This window comes from Nymphaea colorata, chromosome 8, assembly GCF_008831285.2.
Source record: "Nymphaea colorata isolate Beijing-Zhang1983 chromosome 8, ASM883128v2, whole genome shotgun sequence".
NCBI classification, from domain to species: Eukaryota; Viridiplantae; Streptophyta; class Magnoliopsida; order Nymphaeales; family Nymphaeaceae; genus Nymphaea; species Nymphaea colorata.
In genome coordinates, this window is record NC_045145.1 from 18,616,213 (window position 1) to 18,639,612 (window position 23,400).

The following is a 23,400-nucleotide window of genomic DNA, read 5'->3' on the forward strand; positions in this document are numbered from 1 at the left end:
AACAGAGGGAAAATACTTCAATTAATCAACCGTCTCCAATGAGGACCTAATCACGGATAAGGCAATACAGAGTGGATATACAGATTTGAAACAAATGAAAGGTTCAAACATTCGAAAAACCTCTCGCTGGTAGATGCAGTCACGGACTTTTATTCACGAAGAAAGCTATACATCAAAAGGAATATACAAAAAATAAGGCCAGCACTGAAGACAAAACCAGTGACGGCAAACGATAAGCCCAAATAAATTTCCACGGAAGAGAAAAAAATAAAGCAGAAACAGCAGAGAGACGTTCCATTAGCACCAATGCAACCTCTGCTGGAATATCAAAATTTGGTGATGGTGAGCTTTTCAGCCGATATGGGAACCTGCTCCAAGCCCCCTTCTGCAGTCCAGACTCAGAGGGAACGCTTTAGCAAATTGTCTCCAGGCTGGCGACACTAAGCTCTAGCCAAGTCGGGAGTCTCGGCTTGAGCTTAACTGAGCCTAAGCTCAAGCCTAGCCGAGCTCGAGTTCTCACCTAAAGCATTCGAGCTGGCCCAGCTCCTTCGAACTCGGCCTGTGAATAGCATTGCCCGAATCTATATCTGCAACCAAGCTTCTGCCTCGAGTCACTTGCCTGTATTTGGACCTGAATGAAGGATCAAAGAATCTAGGCTTGAGCTGGGCATGTAAATGGTCTGGACCCGCTCTGCATCAGCATCACTCTCCCCCTCTCTAAGTGTTTTTAACTGTTTGCCAAATATTGGTACTTTGAATAACGTGTTGATGTAGGTTTTACCTTGTTCATGTGTATGAAGAACTTCACTTGACATTGTGCCGTGATTTGATTTTATTTGGATGAATTGTTCAACTGCACCACTTGCACCACAAAACTGTTTGGCATTTGAGCAAATTGAAAGATGTTTACTTTTCGATTAACCTGCTTTCAACGCTGTTGAATTCTTTACTAAATGACCATTGATATTTACCAGTAATCCCCACAAGAGCAGATTCCATCTCTAAAATGATGAAACCTGTTGACGTCCCTGATAATGATTTCTCTGTTGGTAATAGTAGAAATGAGTTTCATAGCGGTATGGCAGTCTCCGCATATCCGTAAGTTCTTGAAGACTCTGATTGTGGAACTTTGTGGCAAACGAATGAGTCCTAAAGCTACTGCTAATCTCTCACTGTGGTGCAGTAGGTAGTCTTCTGCATCATCCACATCTTGAAGTACAAAGTTAGTATCTGGTGCATATCCGACTGTTTTCATTTTCGAATTTAAAAAAATCAGCAACGAATAAATCTCTTTACTTAGTGGGTGCTGCTCATCACCAGCTTGGAAAACGTGTATTTTATTATCTATCTCTGTCCAGCTGACTCCAGGACTCTTGTTAATGCATTTACTTTTCATTCGCCTTCTAATTTCTTTTGCTTCTTCCCACATTTCCGCTGCTGCATAAATATTTGATAATAAAACATAATTTGCAGGGTTTCTAGAATCCATTTCAAACAGGTTCTGAGCTGCAAGTTTTCCCAGGGCTATATTATTATGCAATCTGCAGGCTCCTAGTAACGCTCCCCAACTGAAGACATCTGCTTTAATAGGCATTGCTTTGATGATATCATATGCATGGTCCAGGTAACCTGCTCGAGCAAGCAGATCGACCATGCAATTATAGTGCTCGATTCTGGGAATAAGTTCAAAGTCCTCCAGCATGGAGATGAAAATTCTCAAGCCATCTTCAATCAAGCCAGTGTGACTACATGCCGTCATTACTGAAAGAAAGGTGATATCATTTGGCTTGACACCCTCTTGCTGCATCTGGTTGAACAGATGCATGACATGTTTGCTGCAGCCGTGTTTTGCATAGCCAGCAATCATGGTGTTCCACGTGATGATGTTTTTCTCAGGCATCATAATGAACATTTTGCAAGCGCTCTCAATGTCGCCACATTTTGCGTACATGTTGACACCAGCACTGTTAATCATGATCATTTGGTCGTTGCCTGATTTAATTATGCAAGCATGCAACTGTTTTCCCTGCCTAAGAACAGCTGTATTGGCGCATGCATCAAGCATTATAACCAGTGTTGACCCATCCAACCCACTGTTTTCTTCCCTCATTCTTTTGTATAGTTTGAAGGTCTCATCCTCACATCCATGCCTGTTGTATCCTGTAATCATTGTGTTCCATGAGACAGTGGTCTTCTCTTCCATTTGATCAAACAGATTTCTCGCTGCTTCAATCCTGTCATAGCCAATAAATGCTGAAAGCATCACATTCTGAAGGAACACATCCTTCTGGGCGGTGCTACTATACACCTTGTATGCGCAATCCAGATTTCCACACTTCGAGTGCATGTCTATGAGATTACAGCAGATAGTTCCTTCCTCCATATGATTGTTTCTTACAACGTACCCATGAATTTGCTTTCCCCTATCGAGGTCCAGAAGGCTGCTGCTTGCAGAGAGTATGCTAGCAAGAGAAAAACGGTCAGGTTTGATGCCCGCTTGTTGCATTTGGTGCATAAGATTTAAGGATTCATCTGGCTGATCCTGTTGTTCATATCCAGTGATTAGTGCATTCCATGAATAAGCATTTCTCTCATCCATTCTGTCAAACATCTTACGCGCGTCATCCAGTCTTCCACATTTGACATAAAAATCAACAAGTGCGGATTCCAAGACTAGATTAATTTTGGCAATTGTTCTCAGAATGTGAGCATGAATCTGCTTTCCTTGGTGCTCATGTCCTTCATCACCACATAAGGTTAGCAGTACCGTGTAAGTATGCTGATCTGGTTCCATATCTTGTAATATCATCTCATGGTATAAATCAAGAGCTTCCTTGACTCGACCATCTTGGACGAACCCTGCAATCATTGAATTCCACGAGACTAAATTCTTCAGCTCCAACTTATTGAATACAATCCGCGCGTCATTGACTCTACCACTCTTTGCATACAAGTCTATCAAAGCACTGCCAAGTACCACGTCTGAATCCAGTAATCTTCTCATCAGGAAGCAATGTAACGCTCTTCCAATCCTTGCATCGGACAGGCTTATGCACGCCGTGAGAATGCTTCCTAGATTGAACCGGTCGGTCCTGAAACCTGCTTGTTGCATTCTAAAGAACAATTGGAGTGCTTCATCTGGATGGCCAAGATTAGAGTAGGTAGAAATTAATGTGTTCCAAGACACTTGGTCCTTCGTGCTCATGGTCTCAAACACCAACATGCTATCATCAAGATCTCCAAATTTACCATACATGTCAATGAGTGAATTGGCCACAAAAACATCAGAAGCATGGCCAGAGGTGATAACCATTGCATGAACTTGCCTCCCTTTCCACAAGCACCTCAAAGCAGCACAGGCCTTAAGCAGAGTAGCGCAAGTGAAATGATCGGGTGCTATCCCAGCTTTCAGCATTTCATGAAATGCTTCCCATGCACCTTCCCAGAGGTCAGCCTGCACAAAAGTACCAAGTGCTGCATTCCACGAAACCACATCCTTCTCATCAATCTCAACAAACGCCAAAATGGCATCATCAACCCATCCAATTTTAGCATACCCATCCACCAAAGCACTACCAACAACCGGATGAGGATTCACTCCGGATTTAACCGCTAAACCGTGCATTTGCCTGAACATGAAAAAGTCTACCACAGAAATACACGCCTTCAGAGCGCTGGGGAAACTGAACTCATCAGGTGCAAGTCCAGTGTTGATCATCTGAACAAAAAGTTTCAGAACATCCCTATGTCTATTCATCTTGGCATGGCCAATGATCATGGCGTTCCATGATGCCACGCTTTGTTGAGGCATTTCAGCAAGCATTTGGCCCTCGTTGAACACACTGCAGCATTTGCCATCAGAAACCGAAAACTGAGTTTGCTGGGCAATGTTGCATCGAAGCTTCTCACCGGGCAACGCATTCTCTTGCAGAAGCTTAACCCATGCAGTCGCAGTTGTGGAAAGAAGACGTAAGTTTGGCGGCGACTGCAATGCCTTGAGGTAAGTACCATGGTTGATTTTCTGTTTGTGATGGTATTGGTGCTTGGGTTTCGAAGGGAACAGATGAAGCGGAAGATTGGGGTTAGATAGAAGAAGTGGGTCTTGAAGAAAGTTGAGATTGATGGTGGATGGGTGGAGAGTCCAGGACGCCATTATCGCCATGAGTGCATAAATCAAGTGGTTTCCTTTCGATGAGTGGCGATGGAGTTGATGGCTCAGCCCAGGAAAGCCAATCGAAGCGCTGCCACATACATCAAGATTTTGCGTCGTCGGAGAGAGGAACGGCAGGAATGAATCCTCAAAATAAGTTGATCCTATTCCAAAAAAGGATCGTCAGGTTTTTGAAATTTTGATACATGACCGAGCGGTCAACGAATAACCTGCCTTTGTCGCTGCCTTCTTAGCTTCTGCTAAAAGTTCGATCAACCTTAGTAAAAACAGTGGGTATCTCTTTTCCCTTTTCATTGTGTTTCTTGGACATTGGTCCCATTGCGATATTAATCATTTTTGACATCTACAATTTTAACACAAATTCGTTATTGTGTTATTCACTTACGATAAACATACATTGCATATAATATTTGGAGAACACTTATTGATGTTTATTTGACTTATTCATTTTTGTCTTTGTAATGGTGCTTATATCATTGCATTAGGAGGAACGTATCATTTGTTAACAAAACTTCAATGGCAATGGCTTATTTGGAATGAATAAGGAAATATATAAATGGATTCGTTGATATCTGTAAGACATAAACAAAGGCCATGGCAGCCTAAAAAACAAGCGTATGAACAGCATGCGATCAATATTTTTCAATTGCTTGGTTTTACTGCATTGTATTTGCAACATATTTCTACCATTTCATGCTATTGTTTTGAGCCCTTATATTAAAGTTTAACAGTTACCGTTCAATAAATTTGTCTCAATTTCATTCTGGTATCAAATGGCCAACCAAATATATTTTGATAACAATACTAGAATAATGTGCATAATCCCGTCGAATATTATAAGGGCTGCCAACTGCACAACATGTTCATAAAAAAATTTGACTCATTTTTACCTTTAAAGGTCAGTGGAGAAAAAACGAAGCAAGCAATAAATATCTTTCTTTGGTAGAAATAAAATTTGGGACTCCTTCAAAAGATAAAAGTATGGCGAGGCTATGCCAAATTTTAGGGAAAAAGTGAGGCTAAATGGAAAACTTCATTCTTATTTAATTCAAACCCGCTTGCCGCAAGACACCACTGAAGATCTATGTGTCTCCGAGTGTCTTATTCTCAGCTTGTCTCTAATGGCGGAAGAAGAGCCTTCGTCCTCGCGCTCTCACCTGAAACGGCGTGCTGTCGAAGATCTTATCTCTGAAATCGAGCCGAATAAGCGCCCCAAGTACCTTCGCTGATCCATTATTTCGCCTCCCTTATATTGTTGATTTTCTATTTGTTAGGGTTTTTCTTCCTCCTTGTTACCTCTAGGGAACTTGTTTTTGTTTTATTTTTTTATAATTTAGAAAATTTTCTGGATGTATTTTGGTGGTTTCATGGTAATTCTTAGATGCCTTGGCGTCGTTGGGTGGAATTCGCAGGCAGAGAGAAGTGAAATTCCCCAAAGGGAAGAAGGCTAAGCAGGGGGTTGAGCCCTTGTTCGATGATGCCTCTGCAGGTGGTGGCGGACCAGTTCGCTCGACGGACCCTCGGGTCGCTGCAAAGGAGAGGGCGGTCCGTCGGAACCAGATCACCGCGGAGCTGTTCAAGGACCAGGACAAGGGAACACCTGCAGATATCGCCTCGGCGGAGGTCGACTATGAGGTTCTTTGGCAAACCCCAGATTTGTAAACTTTATTCCTTCCTTTTTTCTTTTGCGCGTTCGTTAGTTGACGAACGTGTTCATTTTGGTTATTTTCTTTGTTTTTCCATTTTATAGGATTAGTGGCAGTTACTTTCGCTATTTTCTGTGTTTTCTCTTTCTTTGGCTGTGTGCTCTGTCAGTCAGTTGTTCATATTTTTGCTCTCTCTCTCTCTATCTCTCTGTGACGCGGCAGGATGAGGAAAATTTGGACGACGAGGGTGTTCCCATCGAGCCTTTCAACTTAAACAAAGAGAGAGAAGAAGGGTATTTTGATTCGGCTGGAAATTTTGTAGAATACCGAGTTGAGAAAGACGAAATTAAGGTACTAAGGTTTAAAATCTTACACGTTTGATGTTGAGCGTGCTCTAGTGTGCTGATTTGGTTCTGCACTTGTCAAGGATGCATGGATAGACAGTGTTGGTGTCAGTGTGAGGCCCGTGGATAAAAGTTTTAAGAAACCTGAGGACACGGGGGATGATTACCATGATCTCTCTTCTGCAGAAATTGGAAGGATCAAGAGACGCATAGCTAACCTGCTCGAACCAGGAGAAACGGTAAACTTACTGTGTTGATTTCCGCCCCTCTAAATTTGGTTGCAAATATATCCGATTGCCGCAGAAGTTCTGTTGGTAGTATAGACTAGAGGGCTTAGTGTTGACTGGTATATGACTCCTTAGGAGCACCCTTGGAACTTGTATCTGTAGTATACAATAAAGGGTTGACTGGTTCACAAGGGTAAATGACTTGGTTCATGTGATGGAGTTAGCTTTTGCTACAGAGTGTACTTGTTCTCTAATGATTCCTGTTACCATTTTTTTAACGAAAATTCTTCCTTTCTTTCAAATACAATTATGCAAAAGATTAAACAATATTTAGTTGGATAGCATTCTCCTCTCGCAAGTAGAGTTCATTGTTCAGTTTATTTGTATCTCTTTATGTTATAGTTGGAAGGCTTTTTGCTAAAAGTTAATTTACTTGGTGGGGTTGTCGTGGAGAATGATTGATTGGCCTTCCGTGCAAAAAAGTAAAAGTAGCAAAAAGAAAAAATGCCATGACACTCACAAATGCAATAGAGTACTTGTGTTAATTCTTTCCCAGAAACAAAGTTAATAAGGTATTAAGGATTAGCCCATATGAAAGTTAAAAGGAAACAATTACATTACAAATATTACATGGTTTCTTTCTTTAACAACATTGTGTTAATAACTTAATTGTATGCGAGTGTACCTCCATCATATTATGCTTAGTTGTTCCTTATCCCACACTGGTTATATGTAAGAAATATGATTTTGTTACAAGCCCATTTCGTAGGATCACTTTATGAATACCTAGGTTATAATCTCATACATGTGGGTTAGAATATGTAGCATTAATTATCTACTGAAGTTGCTCATACACTAGGACTGGCAAAATTGTTCTTGCTACAAGATTATTTCAAATATGATCAGTTTACAAGCATTTAGGTCATGATCTCGTGTATATAGTTAAAAGTTGGTAGCCAACTTCTTTACATCTACTGAAGTTGCTTATGCAATGATGAAAATTAGATTTATTTGGTGAAACATAGAAACTCTCTTTTCTTAAACATGTCTATCCACTTGATGATAAGATCAGCAAACTAGTTATCTTTCTCAAGGATGGCAGCTCCATCAGTGATTCTACATTCATGTGACAGCTACTGGTTACATACATTAGAGATATGACTGGAAAATCACCTATTATATCAACAGAATATGGATTAATGGGGTTGAAGAAGCCAATTAGTCTCTATAGGCCTATTTTCCTGCATCTTTGTTGACAGTGCTGCTGTTTTAATCATTTGGCTCCTTCATAGTTTCATTTCTGGTAGCAAGAAAATAGTTTACTCTTTTCTTGAAATGGCATCGCTATAACTTATTCTTGCCACTTATGTAGCTCATATTGTCATTTGGCAAATTTCAGGTTTTGCATGCTTTAAGAAGGCTCAAAGGAACCTCAAATGATAAGGGTAAACGAGGAAAAATGTCTGGAGAAGCAAAGGCTTTATTTGACCAGCTAACTGATGATTCAATGAAACTAATGGAGAGTGGTGATTACAGTTGAGTGTGTTGATTTCTTCTTTAGGCCCTAGTCATAAATATCTTTGTTCTCTCAAAACTGAAAGTCTTGGCATTATTCAGAAAATAAAAGTTACATGCTTTCGACCTTTCCTGGAAGTTGCCTGAGACTGCTTCTGGTCTTCTTCTTGATTGTAGCATATTATGTTCACGTCGTTTCAGAAAGTGGGCACAGGAAGCACCTAGTTCTGTGTTCAACATTGTTTTACATTTTATTTACAGCTTGTCACCTTGATTATTAGTTAAGTTTTGCAACTTTTACTTGTGCAGATGTTTATCATGACAAGCAGGAAACTTTCGTGCGAGAAGCAGGTCCGTATTTCCAGCATCTTATTTTCAGAAAATGTTGTTGAACAACAAAATATTAGCAGTGTGTTGAAGTGAAAAAAATTATCTTTATCATGTCTGAGTGATGGCATGCAGCAGAATCTTCTTCAACCATCATTATATATCCTCTGGATGGTGTATCTTTTCAATTTGAGCTCTTCTAACATAGTAGTCAAGGAGTATATGTTATACATTTGTTCTTACCTGTCATGAAGTTATAATTGTGTGTTATTGCTTATATTGTTACTCTTGTTACTCTTTGTAACTATATCTGGCTTGTTTTCTAGCATTCCGTTTGTTGCTAACCGATTTTTTTTCCATTAGTTACCTTTTACTATATGCATGTAGCCTGTTTTCTAGCATTCTTCTTTGTTGCTAACTGATCCTTTTTCCATTAATTGCCTTTTGTTATAGGCATGTTTTTGCAAGGCATGTCTAACTGTGCTTTGTTTATTATATCTACAGAGGGATATGAGCGCATAGCCTCTGCAAAGGATGGCAAACCTGCTGATGATGCCAATGATCTTGATTCCCACGTGGCAGGAGAGACATTTCCAAAGGATGCAGAGCCAATGACTGATGATATATTTTCAAATGATGCAGATCCAGGAGTTGCCTCTATTTCAATGCCTAATTCAGTCCAGGATATGTCTGCTGACCATGATGCATTTGACATGTTTGGTGAGGAGGATGAGACGGGTACATCAAACCCAACTACCAAAAACGATGGTGTGGATTCTGATTCAATTTCTCCACCGTCCCAGGCTGTTGAACCTAGCGAAGACAATCCTGTTTCCCAATCAGGTATTGAACAAATAAAACTTGAAAATGCCACTTGAGAGGTGAGTTGTTCTCCAAATGCATAATTTCTTTTAAATGGTTGTTTCAGGAGATGATCAGCAAACAGATTATGTGTTTGATGAGTCATCAGGGTAAGCACATTTTTGTTGAACTATTTTCCAAGAGAATATACTTTTTTTCGTCCATGTAACATATATATATATATATATATATATATATATATATGCGGATAGAAACCTAATCTGTTTTGTTAACCTCTGACAACAGGTACTATTACAGTGCCAGCTTGGGATATTATTATGACCCTACGTCTGGACTTTTTTGCTGCAGTACATCGGGAAAATGGTAGTGCCTCCTTCCTGATTTTTTGCTCTCTCTCTCTCTCTCTCCCCCCCCCCCCCCCTTCTTCTTTTCTCAAGCAGTCATTATTGATTTATTAGGTTATACATGTCCAAGTGAGAACTCATGTGTTTGGTACATCTATGTTCGATGAGTAGCCTTGTTAGTTGTTAGTGCTCATTGAGTATTTGTTCCTTGCTCGTGCTTGTGTTATTGCCTAAATTCTTGAGTTAAGTCTTCACGCGTTCAAGAAATGACTATGAATTGGTCAGAAGTTTATCAATGATTCCATTCTATTGCTTTTTAACAGAAAAACATAGTTTTATCACCATGTTCAGCTTACTGTGATCAACCATCTATAATTTTTGTGCACGACAGTTTACTGGGGTGTAGATTGAGTCTTAAGCAACCTAATTGGCAACAATGTGAATCTGTCCTACATTTGCAGGCGCCATGTCTTGAATTCTACTTGGTATCAGAATAACTATGTCAAAAAATTAGGGAAGTAATGGTTTTAACAGGGACATCATGTCAAATTCTTAAAGTAATTTGGTAAAAGTTTGGCGGCCATGACTTGGTGCATTAGAGAGTATATCTGATTTTTCCTGGCATACTAGGAACTGCATGCCTGTTCCTGGCATTCCAGGAATGGGACGGTACAGAGAAGTCATCTGGGGGCTATTTTTGAGTGATGGGAAATGGATGCTCCTCTATTCCTGGCGGAACTAATCACTCTGTCCTGGGAACGAGGTGTTCCCCTGAAATGCTGTGTTGCCTTCCGTTATTTACTTGGTGGATGGGCCTGATGCACTTTGTGGAGTGCCACATTCCTAGAAGAGCTGTTCTAGTGCTTTTCAAACAATGTCATGACGGAAGAACTGGTTGTGACCCTCAACAGTGAAGTTCTTAAAAGTATGGAAGTCCCTCCAGAAACATGCTGTGGATTGTTTGGGGGATTAATTTGAATTTCTGAATTACTGCGACATTTTCTATATTGCATATATGTGGCATATAGCCTGGCAACCAGAATCAGCTCTACTGTGGCTGTTTGTATTTGTTGTTGGATATACTTCACATCCTATTTCGATTACATATAACCTTAATGTCTGTAAGCTTCCAGTGCATGTAATCTGCATCCCGTTCACACCCAATGGTCTAGGATAGTTTTTGGCACTCTGTTTTCTAAAGAAAGTCTCCTGATTACGTTGTGAAAGTTATACGGTTTACACTGACAAGATTTTCGTCTACCTGGCCTGGGTTTGGAGTCAACAGTTCAACAAAGAGTGGTGCCCATCTTCTGGCATGAGCTGGTAGAGGTTTGCATCACCTAGGGATGTTTAATGGGTATACTCAAATACTGATCCGATTTCAAATATGTTTAGTTGGATCTGGCCAGCATGTTTGGAATCGGAACAATCAAATTCAAATTCATTATGCAGTTTTATAATTGGGTCCAATATCTGACTGGAAGTTTTTGTTTGGTGAACTCGAATTCAGCTTTTAAGATTTAAGGTTTGAATAAGAGTCCAATTACATTGGGTCCTGCTAAATTGAATTTTGGAGATGGTGGATATGACACCAATCCAAATGTCTACTTCCCTCTGAATTCCAACTTGGTTTTATCTATGCCTCTCCAAGCTGTTGGGTGTCTGATATTGTGTATAATAATGACGAACGTGTCATAAATATGGGTACAATAGTGACGAACGTGTCATAAATATGGATTTGCATTCTTTTTTTGGTTTAGTACCTTCTTCTTAGAAGAAACTGTTTACTGATTGTCATGCCTTTTATACGGATGCACAGAATTTCTGTTTATCTGGGTCTTTTGGACTATAAGATCTCTCTCTGCTTTAGGAACTAGTGGATCTTTTATGTGTGATTGATCTTTTTCCTACCTGATCTTTTCTCGAGTAAATTGTTGAATGGTGATAGTGCATCATTATGTGTTTGTTCAAACTTCAAATTATGCTGACAATAGTTTGTATTTGTAGGTATGCATTTAATGAGCAGAGTAACACATACGTAGAAGTACAGGAGGACGGGTCATTTGTTGCAAGTTAGTAGATGGCTAGTTTTTGCAGTAGCGTCTATGCTAGGAGCTTCAGGTGCGTGATTCCTGGATGAACATTCTTGATTGTGTTTTCCTCGGCCATGTTTCTGACTGGTATTCGGCAGCAATAGCATGAGTTCAAGCGGTTCACGTTGTTTAAAGGTCATCTAATTTGTTGCATATGAAGTTCGTTTTAAGGGTAGAAGTTATCTATACTGTCATGGTCAGCAGGAACTAAAACCTGAGCATGAAAGTGTGTAACGTACGATCTTTTGTAAATGTTGTGATTTTTTGGCCATTTGTCTTATAGGATTTCATTCATCCAAGTCTTGTACTGAAGAGGAGGGAGCAGGTGTGGACACCTCTTTCCCCCCACCTTCTGTACAAACCGATGATCTGAATAATCAAATCCTCAGGAAGGCTAATATGTTTGGTTCTTCTAACAACGTTGTCAATCCTTCTCCTATCAAGTGTTGAAACATTTGCGCCTGTCTAAGTTTGATATGGTACCAGTATATGTTGGCTATGTTATTAACATACAGGGGCTAGATTTTTTTTTCTTAATGGGGCACTAAGCATATAGTTAACAAATTTTAAATTGGTCATGGGACAGTGACCCAAGTCTCGTGGGATTGTTCTATCTATCTGACCCAAATCAATATGTTTAAACCACTAATTTAAGCTTTCTTAGAATGGCCCCACGAGCCCCCAACCTACCTACGCCCCTGTTAACGTAGTTGGTATCATTCCACTTCTAATTGGATATAATGCAAAGGTTGCGTCTAAAAAAGGTGTATGTCAGGTTCTGGTCTAAGTTGAGAAGGAAGAGGTAAAACGTAGACCTCTGAGTTCTTTTGATTGGGGATGATACAAAATATGCGCCTCAATTAGATGCAATTCGGTCCATATTCTAAGTTACAAAAAGAGGGAACCTGCATAGGTCTGGTTTCGTCTCAGCAAGTACCCTTCTTACGTTTGGTTATTTTGCCCTTTCCTTTAGCAGTTTGCTATGTTCGATTTCAGGGTTTACCAGGAACCTATTCGATGACTCGAGAAAAAGAGTCAGAAGGATGCTGCTTAAAAATACAAGTTGGCATAAAAGGCCGACCACGAACACGTATTGACCATCTTCATTTTCCTACATTGCAATCGCTCCATCTCTAACAAACCTTATTATGCTTAAGTGGCAGGCTTTTGCCAGACTACTGGTGATCCAAACAACGCAACTTGTTCATAGGCGGTCATCCTTTTTAAGTGCACTAACATGTACTGATGAGCAGCGTTTTTCCTGGAACTGATTTATCTTTTCTTATGCTTCCTGTTCAAACTGTTCCTTGATCAATGTGACATGTTAATGTGGGCATGTTTGATTGCCGAAAATGATTTTGACAGCATAAATCCAAGTGTTCGTTTGGGTGTTTAGCTAGATCCTGTCAAGGGCAACTAACTTTTTTTCTTCAAGTTATTTTAAAAATGGAAAAACTAAAAAGTATATATCGGCCTTGTATTGCATTGGACGCGGTTGATGTTATGATGTACACTATGATGCAGGGCGACATTGATGACGTTGATACATTTAAGACTCGGGAACTTGCCGGGCGTGGGTTGGAGTTGATCCTTAGCTCATTTAAAACTTGAGCCGGCCTTAGGTTGGAGTTCGATCCTTGGCTCATTTTAAAACTTGAGCCGGCCCTAGGTTGGAGTTCGACCCTTGGCTCATTTTAAAACTTGGTCCGGGCCTTGCCTGACCTTGCAACTTGCCTGTTTACTTTGGGTCGGGCTGTGTGGGAATAGGCCCTTTACTGAAGCTTGGATTAGAGTCACTTTTGGAATTGAGTACCCAATATAGTTTTTAGGTTGATAAACAGGCATTTTGTTTTGTATAAAACTTGAATCTCCTGGTGTATTATCGTCTGCCCTCTTTATGATTTTTTTTTTTTTAGTTTATGATTTGCTTGGTTTGTCTCTAATTTTGTTGTTTTACAATAAGGATAAGACATTTTTGGCTGGGGACTTCATTCGTTTAAATTAAAGTGGGGAGGTCGCTGTATATTGTTTGATCTGTGCCTATAAAATCGGGCTTGGCCCAACCTATTTGTTACCGGGGTGGAGCGGGCTTTTTCCGGGTTAATAGGCCTTTGCAAGTTGGGTAACTAGCTGGCTCAGTCTTTTTTTTTTTCTTGTTTTGTTGAAGAAAACAAGCTTTGAACCCTTTTTGTTTATCGTGTACTGCTGAGAGGTCGCTCCATTATTGAGATCTGATTTGGTCAATCAATCGTGTCTTAGAAGTGTTTTACATGATATCTTTTTGGAGCACTTCGACTGTACATACGTCTTAGTTCAGTAATTGAAAGTTACGCGACACTATTAAAGGAATACATATGCGTTATAAATCGTTTAAAAACTTGGTTATTAGTTCATAGAGTGCCACATGTAAAAATTATTTTTACCACTAAAGCAAATTTTTGTACTTTGACTTTAAGGAAATAATTTTATACATGACACTCGCTGAACTATTAATAAAGACTTAAGTTGATCGAGCAGCGTGTATTCTCATAGTTATCAATTTGCTCTTTTCTTTGTGTGGGGGGGGGGGGGGGAAGGCATTGTCTTCTTGTAAGGTGAAATAGCGAAGATGATAGAAGGAGGGTCCGGCGGTTGGTTGGAAGTTGTAATCCTACGTCCTTTTCTATGTTGCTGGTGGCGCCTTTTTGTTGAAAAGGACAGAGAGAGAGAAGAGGAGGACGAGGGGAAACGAGAAAAAAATGAGGAAAATAAGTGGAGAAAGAGAGTCCCTTTCAGTTGGGTGCGTTATCTTTTTCATGCTCGGAGCGATCGTGTCTCTCTCTCACTTGATGTTACTTTTTCTCGTCATTTTTGTCGCTTTTCCGCGGAAAGGTTCCCAAAGCGGCTCGAGATGCGGACAAACACATCTAGTATTTTCTCATTTAGGGTGATTGGACTCTATTTGCCTTATGAACTTAACATGCTCTTACTTTCGATCGGACACCTGAACCAAACCCATACCCAACCCCATGTGATCCCAAACCTTAGTAAAGAGGCTACGTTTCAACTAACTTGTCATGTTCATGACATGCTTCTAACCGTTATTCTTTGAATACTAGATAATTTTTAAGTTTGCCACAAACTTTTAACGTCTACCTTTTTTTTTTTTTTCATATAACATAGCTGGTTAGATTGACATATTAGTGAAAGTTTAGTTCTTCGATTCTCGTGGGTGTTATGTATTTGTACTACAAGCAGTGGGTGTGAGATACTTTAGTTGATGGGTGTTTGCTCTTTATCTAGGTTTCGAAACAGCCCTGAACGTCAAATGTCGAGGTAAGGGCTTTGGTTTATTGGAGGTATCTCTCTCTCCTCTCCTATCAAGGTTGACAAATTATTACCTGTAATTATTCAGCAACAATTAATAATGAACATGCATTCAAAAGGGTTGTAGCGCACTCAGCGGCAAGGTGGTCCACTTCAAAAGGGTTTAAAGTTCAAATCCTGTGGGCAATGTTATAACTATAGGGGTGATGTTGTAGATAGATGAGTACAAGGGGAGGCAGTTGTCTCTCTTCAAGGCTGTGGAGATAACCCAAAAACAAAAAAAAGAACCATTGACGGACATGCATACTGTTCCTCCTAAAACTTATGTCTCTATCTATATGAATTTTGGGTGCCGTGATATTTTTCACTAACATCTTCAAGGGGAGTTGGCCTTAACCCATGCCGAGGTTTTCTCTATATAGTATTTTGCTTAGTTTTCTCTATATAGTATTTTGTTTAAATGTAAGCCACTACAAAGTGGTATCGAATCGCTGATAGGTGTCTTCTATCACCCAATGTCATTTCAAGCTACGTAATACATCTGGATCCATGTGCACCCGTCTTGGCTACGTGGCTCATGATCGAGCCCAAGTGTGAGTCGACGTGGGTCGGGCCAAAGCGCAGAGTAGCATGTGGGCGCGCACCGTGTGGACTCACATGTGGGCAGTTTTCCACACAGTTTCACAAACTTTATTTATTTGCGCATTAGGGATTTCCGACCATGGATTTATTCATATACTACGTGTCTCTTTATCATTTTATTGCCCAAGTTTTTTTTTTTTTTTTTTTTTTTTTTTTTTTTTTTTTTTAATGAATGCCTCTTGACAAAAAATTTCTTGTTCGGCGGTTGGTTGACATAGTCTATATAATAAGAAAAAGCTTTTCTTCAAATTACCCCTCAAATTTCATCAACGCACGCCAGAGTTTTGGCCCCTACCAATTTTCAGGCAACTTGTCAGCAAGGGTCTGGCAAATGGAGAGCGTTTGCCGTGTTCATTAAGGGGCACTTTTGTCTTTTGACATGCAATTAAAAAATACTTTTTTATGGTGGGGTCGACACTATTTCACCATAAAAAAATTAATTTTTGTCATTTCTAGCCCCTAATACATTCTCTACTAAAATGATTGAGCCAAACACATGAAGTGCAAAAGACGTGTGGAAAAACAAAAGAGTGTTTTGCTCATGCGGATTGCGTACCCTTTCATTATTGAACTTCAGAGTATAGAGGTCTAAGCTAATATGCATGAAGGAAAGATCTAAGAAAACCCAAATCTATGGTGAATTTACCTGAAAAAACAAGTACAGTGAATGGTGATCTTCATTTTTTCTTTAGTTCCTTTGTGAGCCCTGTGCCTTTTTTTTTTTTTTGCAGATGTATACAACAGAACATGACTCCCATATATTCAACTTTTGACTTGCCTTTGACTTGAAGATCTTCGGTTGGTGGTCCTTTTTCATTTTATATGCAGTCCAATTGATGAAGGCACACCAGAAACAGGTCTAAAAAAATGGTTTAGTGGGGAAGAGGAAGATCAATTGTATCTTGTTGGGCATTTTGCTTGCTAATCACTCATTTGATCTTAACTAACTTGAAAAGGCAATCAACTTTTTCATGGTTGATTATAAACTTAATCCTACCTGACCCACTAATATGATCCCACTCACGTTGAAAGCACAAGTTATCTTTCGGAAAACTGTTGCTAATGGTGGGGTTCTTGTTCTTGTTCTTGTTCTTTCTTAAAGTGATCTGTACGGAACTCTCGACGCATCTCGACAGTGTATTTGTAGGTCATGAATTCCAACCTACCCCTAATAACTTCAGCTCTTTGGTTAGAAATAAGGATAACCAACCACTTAAATAACCTTTTATAAACACCACGAGATTTTTCATAATTTTAGATAAGATTAAATTTTCACGTTACAGTATTGAAATTTATATTTGATGGTTTGGAATTTTGATTAAAAAGTGAAAAGAATCATAATTTCTAGTCGAACTGATATGAAATCAAAGCTTCAGGTTTTAGTTTCTTAATTTCGGAAATACAATACCTTGTTTGTTTAAAGATTTCAACTTCAAGTATTTTGATTCTAAAATGTCATGAGTCTAAGTGTACCAAATGTCCCTTAAATGATAGTTTAAAGTGGTTTCCAACAATAGAGAATGATAGTATTAAAGTGGTTCCCTAAGGTTGGGTTCCTAGTAGTGAAAGATCGGGTTCTCAAATGGCTTTTCGGAAACAGTAATCACTTAAAAGAATTTCACGGGAAAGAATGGTCATGTATCGAAATTTTACTATGAAACTCACAGTGGCTCTCTGCCTCTCTCTCCCTCACTCTCGACTCTGTGCCAGCATCGTTGTTTTTGCAGACGAGGAGAACCGAGGCCGAGAGAGAGAGAGAGTCTTTGTCCATCTCCCAGCCTTCACTTTTCCTTCGATCTTAAGCAACTGAAAGCGTGGAACGGTGGAAGTGATTCGGGGTTTCAGGAGATTTTTGGAGTGCCTCCGGCTTTGAGGGTTTGGATGCGAGGAAGGCAGATCGGGCGTAATTAGGATGGCGGATGCTTCCGGCGAGGGAAGCCGAGAAGGTTCGGCACCGGAGCTAAGCTGCAGCGGCAATGGTTCAGCGGGGACGCCGGCGCTGACTGTCTCTGGTTCGTTCAAGGTGAAAAAGAAGAGCGTGATGCGGCCGAGCCTGGATGCCGATGAGTTCATTAACCTCTTACACGGTTCGGATCCGGTAAAAGTCGAGCTCAATCGGCTAGAAAATGAAGTTAGAGGTGAGTACCGTTGGTTGCCTTCGATCTGTTTTTTCGCTTTAACGAAGGAAATTTGAGAGATTTTCCCCGTGAATTCTGGCAATTGAGTGTGAAATTGAAAATGTGCGTTCATAAGTTTTTTATGAGAAAATTTAAGGGTTTTTTTTCCCTTTTCCAGACAAGGATCGTGAGTTATCCGAGGCTCAGGCGGAGATTAAAGCGTTGAAATTGTCCGAAAGGCAGAGGGAGAAGGCGGTGGAGGAGGTGATCTCATCTATTTGTTAATTTCGTCAATTCTATGATTTACAAATTTAATCATTGATCTAGATCTGATTGCTTCGAACAATTTTTTTGGTTTTAATCTGCATTTCACTTATTCATCTAGGTTTACATAGTTGTCTGTCAATTTACTGTTTCCATTCAGTTTCAGCTGAGATGTCAGGAATATCACCGTATTGCGTAGACGGGGCTAATTACTCCTGTATTTTTAAGTAGAAAGCTCGTTATTCTCAAAATATCAGTTATTCATCATTTTAATTGGAATCTTAACATACAACAGTGTTCTTTTTATTAGGTTTACTCATGATAATTTTGGCTTTTACTATTTTGTGTATATTCTTCTGATTTAAAACGAAATTTCCTAATTTACTGCGAGTATTTCCTTGTCGACTTTTTTTCGTGAGATTCCCTCGCCCATATTTTCGCGAGAACCGAGATCTGTGGAATTCAGTTTTTTGTTTCCTGTTCAGAGTCGCCTATTTTTCCTCATCTCGAGTAGATAGTAGTAGTTCAGGATATCGAGTGATCTATTTACTTGCTTTCTGCGTCCTTCTTTTGAGGGGTTTCTAGCTCAGGGAGGAATTGGCGAAGGTGGAAGGGAAGCTCAAGCTGACAGAGTCTCTTCTGGAAAGCAAGGTACTTGGTGAACATCGATAAACTGTATGATTCATTGACTAAATAATCATTTGCTTCGACACTACAAGTAACTTTGAGTGAACGGATGTCTATGTGCAGAACCTTGAAATTAAGAAAATAAATGATGAGAAAAAGGCATCGTTGGCTGCACAATTTGCTGCGGAGGCAACACTCCGAAGGGTTCATGCTGCTCAGAAAGATGATGACATGCCCCCAATTGAAGCCATTCTTGCACCACTGGAGGCAGAGATTAAGCTTGCTCGCCAAGAGGTACTACAGCAGTTTAAACCTAGTCTTTACTGCAAACGCTCTTACAAGGGAATATGCTTGTAGTTTATGCCCTTTCCGATGTTTTTTTCTTTTCTAGATTGCAAAATTGCAGGATGACAATAAGGCATTAGACCGCCTTACTAAATCAAAAGAAGCAGCGTTGATTGAAGCTGAAAGAACTGTTGAGATTGCATTGGCAAAAGCTTCTTTGGTGGATGATCTGCAAAATAAGAACCAAGAGCTAATGAAACAAATAGAAATATGCCAGGTAAGACATTATCGTTGTCTAATGCCTTCTTCAATTTCGGGCTTCTGAATTGTCATATTTAATGTGCGCGCATCAGTGTGCCTATACACTTTTTCCTGTTTGACTTTAACTTTAAATTCTTTGTCAGGAAGAAAACAAAATTTTGGATAAAATGCACCGTCTGAAGGTTGCGGAAGTTGAAAAGCTCAGCCAAACTGTACATGAACTGGAAGAAGCTGTTCTAGCTGGTGGTGCAGCTGCAAATGCTGTGAGAGATTATCAGCGTAAAGTTCAAGAGATGAATGTATGTATGACGATGTTCCACGTGGTATGACTATAATCCTACGAAAGTAAAAGATTCTGAGTGTAACATTTCTTTTGTTGCCTCTTAGGAGGAAAGGAAGACCCTCGATAGGGAGTTGGCCCGTGCGAAGGTCACGGCAAATAGGGTTGCTGTTGTGGTGGCAAATGAATGGAAAGATGCGAATGATAAAGTTATGCCAGTCAAACAATGGCTCGAAGAAAGAAGAGTTTTGCAGGTGCACAAAAAGTTAACTGTTGTCCCATTTTTTTCTGTTTCCCATTCTAGTCTATACTGTCTGTTACTTTCCTAGTGATAATTGTTTGATATTTTTCCTAAAGCTAACAAGTATCACTGGAACTGTTGTATATCATCATGTAACTTGCTTCCTGTATTTGATGAAATTTGTATATACATATGTAGGGGGAGATGCAACAGCTCCGAGATAAACTTGCTGTGGTAGAGCGTGCTGCTAGATCTGAAGCACAGTTAAAAGTCTCTCTCTCTCTCTCTCTCTCTCTCTCTCATGCTAAAAGCCTAGAATGTTGCTTTTCTTTCATGGCTCTCTCTCTCGCGTAAAATGTAGCTTCTCTTTCATGTCTCCTTAGGAAAAATATCAGCTTCGATTGAAAGTTCTTGTGGAAAGCTTGAGAGTATCTACAAATGGTACCACAAGGTCTTCCTCAGAGGGAAGAAGTGTCAGCAATGGTCTGCCACGGCGGCAGTCCCTTGGCGGAGCAGATAATATTTCTAAACTGACAACCAGTGGCTCTCTCTCTAAGCGGCTGTCTTCCCACTCTTTCCATTCAAGGTCTTCCATTTCAAGCAGCAATAGCATGGTGTTGAGACATGCAAAAGGGGCATCGAGGTCCTTTGATGGTGGTAGTAGGTCATTAAATCAGAGCAAGATCCTGTCAAATGGAACAGAAGCTAGCCATTCTGTTGATGAAGATTCAAAAAGAACTAGAGATAGTGAGACACATAATTCTTGGGAGGATAGCCCTGACGGGAAGTTCAATGAAGTTCCAAAAGGTGATGGCAATGAATATGTCTCTGTGTTGTTATATGATATGCTACAGAAAGAGGTTATAGCATTGAGGAAAGCTAGTCTGGAAAAGGATGAAACCCTCAAAGATAAGGATGAAGCCATTGAGGTACATCAAACTTATGTAAACTTAAATTAACATGGTGCTTATTAAATTAAGTACACCACAGAGAAAAAGTGAAAATAAGCTGTCGTACTTATTTCTTGTCATTGCCATTGCTTGCATTTTAGATGCTGGGAAAGAAGGTAGACACACTAACGAAGGCAATGGAGGTGGAGGCTAAGAAGATGAGAAGGGAAGTTGCTGCTATGGAGAAGGAGGTAGCAGCTATGCGGCTTGAAAAAGAACAAGAACAAAGAGCAAAGCGACTGAGTAGTTCCAAGGGTTCCATGAGCTCTCAGGTGCTTCTTGGGCGGTAGGTTTGATCTCTCTGCATGATTATATTGCTTTAGAACAATGATTTTTGTTCTTGTGCTTCTGATAGCTTTCCAGCTGATCCTATGTGAAAATCTCCAGCAACATGTTAGGATGCTGCTTCACCTCGGGAAATGTGATATTTTGCATTGCATCTGCCGCCATTGGACCCATAACAGAGACCCTGACAAATATGGTCCATTTAGTCTGAGCCTCCATAACTTGCTTGCAAGGCTGTCCATGATCATCAAAGTTCACATTTATGCCAACTAGGCCAAGCCTTCTTTACTTTTTTAGCAAACATTTGTTTGAATTGCTTAGTTAAAAAAGTGAAGAAGAAAAAAGGAAGAATACATGCCATCATTTGTTTGTGGAAAGTGGGCTAAACTAACATTCAAATCTCCAGTTGGTACTTTATAGAAATTTTTGAAGGACGCTTTTAACATGTTTTTGTTCAAATAAAATTTACATTCTAGGTTCTAAAATAAATTTGTCTCCATCATCATTTCTAGTTTTTTCTTCAATAAGTGCAATAGAAGGATGAGATGCCCCTTCACTGAGCTGATTTGTCTACCTTTTGGTTGGTATTCACATCTTTCTTATTGCCAGTTGAATTTGGATATGGGAGACAGGCTTCACTTGGATTTGTATGCAAGTTGAGTTTTTACTATATAACCATAAATTTTCTTGCTTGATGATGCTAAAAAAGTGGTTGTACTGGTCACCATATGGTTATAGACCATGCAAAGGTACAAGCTTAGCACCTGGCACCTCGGTACCTAGGTGGGGCATCAAGACTTTTCTGTTCTAGTTTTTCATTTTTAGTTGACGTGTTTAGCTTTTCTTCAAGGTTGTTAACTGTGTTGGTAAGACCTGCTTAGGCATCAAGGTGGTCTTTTAAAGCCCTGATGCCAACTTACTTTCACTTTGGCTGGCCTAGTTATAGAGTTGTTCATTTTGTCTGACAACTAAGTCTTAGTTGCCAGAAGATCTGAAGGCTTGTCTTTTCGGTCTTTACTGCAACTTGGCATACATCCCTTTTTTTTAGACTTATATTTTTCATCGTGAGCATTAGCTATCCATATCCATTTTCCGTTGTACAAAAGCAGATTCTCTCAACGAGATGGGGTGTTCTATAATGACATTGGGAAACACTTGGTGTGAGAGCTAACCATTGATATAGTATAGAAAAGCCAAAAGAGAGGCAACCTGTAGTCTGTTCATTTTAGAAGGCAGTGATGATCCTTTTTAACCTGTACTTATCAAGCCTTCAATTTTGCAGATTCATAGCATATGACTTTTAGAAAAGAAAACTGGCAAATTGTTATTCAAGCAATGCTAGATAAAGTATAGATGGATATTGAGGGCTCTATCCTTGTAGGTGTTCATCTGTGGTGCTATGACTGTGCTGCTTAGGACTTGTTGTGGTTCATCAAAAGCCAAGAGTGCAGCATGTTTTTGTGCTTAAAATCTCTTGGCTAGTGTCTCGAATGGTGTGTTTATGCTGATATTGAAAAAATTGTGGTTTAAGCATTGTAGACAAAATATAGATGGAGATCAAGGATTCTAACCCAGTACGTCATTAATCTACGTTGCCATGTTTCTGCTACTTAGGACTTTCTATGGTTCATTAAAAGTCGACAACGCAGCATATATTTGTGCACAAGAATTCTTGGTGGATGTTGTGATTGTATGTTTATGCTAATATTGGCAAATGTGTGAAAAGATGGCCGCATATTTTTATGAATGTTCTGTGTGTAGAGAGGCCTTGTTGGCTTTTTCATGTTGCAGCCTGGGTAGCCAAAAAAAGTGGCAAACAATTTGTTTTAGGCTGTTTGGATTTATTATGATAAGTAAATGATTTTTTGAAAAAATTATGATAATGAGTCAAATTACAATTCTTTTGGGATCAATTTTTTGTATGGTTCTAAGAAAAACTTGCTGCTTATTGTATCTTGTTATGTTTTGTTGTGAACACGTTCTCTGCAGATTCTTTGAGACTTGCAATGATGCTGATCCAGTTTATCTTGATGATTCTTATTTTCCTTTTTTGATTGTTGGGCTATGTAAATCTTTGTTTCCATTGCACTGATGGGAGCTAATTTTTCATGCACACAGACATTGAAGAAGCACCTCGTGAGTAGCTGAAGAGTTCTGCCTGTGATGTTAACAGATTTCGTATTTTAAGGGTGGCATACTGTGTAGCTTTTGACTTTTTCCTCCATATTGATTAAGCTTGTAAATGCCGTCTTCGTGCGCTCCTGTGATGGCAGAAGTTGGAGCTGGTGGAAGAAGCTGCTCGGTGTCCATCTTGATGGTTGCTTGCACGAAGCAGGACTATGGCATTTAAAATGTTTTCTAACCTTTAGAATGTATTGATAAAGTGCTTGATTGATTGTATAGGTCTCTTTCTACTCTAATTTCACATCTTGTGCATATGAGTTTGTGAATATCTTGTAACAGATCTCTGTGATATGATTTGTTGTGCTATTGGATAATACTGATTTTGGTACTTGTGGGTTAACCTTCTTTGCATTACATGGAGAATACAGGGTCTCGAGAGTTTTATGCGTCCACAAGAATAGAGCAGCTGATTTATGACGGAAGCATGGCCTTTCCTTTTTATGGAAGATAATGCTTGTTGCAGTTATAG

At 39.6% G+C, this 23,400-nt stretch overlaps 3 protein-coding genes across 6 annotated transcripts; 2 read left to right on the top strand and 1 right to left on the bottom strand.

The window, feature by feature from the left end:
- Window positions 1-40: 40 nt before the first annotated feature.
- On the bottom strand, window positions 41-4,386 carry LOC116258576 (pentatricopeptide repeat-containing protein At3g49170, chloroplastic-like). Its single transcript, XM_031635772.2, has one exon. It carries the CDS (start codon window positions 4,160-4,162, stop codon window positions 968-970), a length of 3,195 nt encoding a protein of 1,064 aa, XP_031491632.1. The 5' UTR covers window positions 4,163-4,386; the 3' UTR covers window positions 41-967.
- An 864-nt stretch (window positions 4,387-5,250) lies between these two features.
- Window positions 5,251-13,563, top strand: LOC116258597 (SUPPRESSOR OF ABI3-5). Of its 3 annotated transcripts, none has more exons than XM_031635801.2 (11): window positions 5,251-5,387; window positions 5,584-5,806; window positions 6,040-6,168; window positions 6,245-6,400; window positions 7,788-7,923; window positions 8,213-8,254; window positions 8,735-9,073; window positions 9,159-9,201; window positions 9,338-9,415; window positions 11,404-11,517; window positions 13,014-13,563. In XM_031635801.2, exons 1-10 carry the CDS (start codon window positions 5,293-5,295, stop codon window positions 11,471-11,473), a joined length of 1,311 nt encoding a protein of 436 aa, XP_031491661.1. In that variant the 5' UTR covers window positions 5,251-5,292; the 3' UTR covers window positions 11,474-11,517; window positions 13,014-13,563. The 3 variants fall into 3 exon arrangements, with proteins under 3 accessions (XP_031491661.1, XP_031491662.1, XP_031491660.1); XM_031635802.2 differs by lacking the exon at window positions 13,014-13,563 and adding an exon at window positions 12,486-12,884; XM_031635800.2 differs by lacking the exon at window positions 13,014-13,563 and having other exon boundaries at window positions 11,404-11,788.
- A 1,226-nt stretch (window positions 13,564-14,789) lies between these two features.
- Window positions 14,790-23,259, top strand: LOC116258596 (microtubule-associated protein 70-1-like). Of its 2 annotated transcripts, none has more exons than XM_031635799.2 (11): window positions 14,790-14,804; window positions 16,169-17,575; window positions 17,733-17,818; window positions 18,404-18,469; window positions 18,569-18,739; window positions 18,837-19,007; window positions 19,135-19,290; window positions 19,379-19,525; window positions 19,711-19,782; window positions 19,896-20,441; window positions 20,564-20,752. In XM_031635799.2, exons 2-11 carry the CDS (start codon window positions 17,350-17,352, stop codon window positions 20,750-20,752), a joined length of 1,830 nt encoding a protein of 609 aa, XP_031491659.2. In that variant the 5' UTR covers window positions 14,790-14,804; window positions 16,169-17,349. The 2 variants fall into 2 exon arrangements, with proteins under 2 accessions (XP_031491659.2, XP_049934995.1); XM_050079038.1 differs by lacking the exon at window positions 14,790-14,804 and adding an exon at window positions 22,866-23,259 and having other exon boundaries at window positions 20,564-20,748.
- The last annotated feature ends 141 nt before the right edge of the window (window positions 23,260-23,400 follow it).

Excerpts from the sequence above, each read along its gene's own strand:
- LOC116258597 (XM_031635801.2), top strand. The coding sequence starts at position 5,293 with ATGGCGGAAGAAGAGCCTTCGTCCTCGCGCTCTCACCTGAAACGGCGT. Across the intron at positions 5,388-5,583 it reads GAGCCGAATAAGCGCCCCAA|GCAGAGAGAAGTGAAATTCC; the intron begins GTACCTTCGCTG and ends TGGAATTCGCAG. Across the intron at positions 6,169-6,244 it reads TTGAGAAAGACGAAATTAAG|GATGCATGGATAGACAGTGT; the intron begins GTACTAAGGTTT and ends GCACTTGTCAAG.
- LOC116258576 (XM_031635772.2), bottom strand. The coding sequence starts at position 4,162 with ATGGCGATAATGGCGTCCTGGACTCTCCACCCATCCACCATCAATCTC.
- LOC116258596 (XM_050079038.1), top strand. The coding sequence starts at position 17,350 with ATGGCGGATGCTTCCGGCGAGGGAAGCCGAGAAGGTTCGGCACCGGAG. Across the intron at positions 17,576-17,732 it reads GCTAGAAAATGAAGTTAGAG|ACAAGGATCGTGAGTTATCC; the intron begins GTGAGTACCGTT and ends TCCCTTTTCCAG. Across the intron at positions 18,740-18,836 it reads TTAAGCTTGCTCGCCAAGAG|ATTGCAAAATTGCAGGATGA; the intron begins GTACTACAGCAG and ends TTTCTTTTCTAG.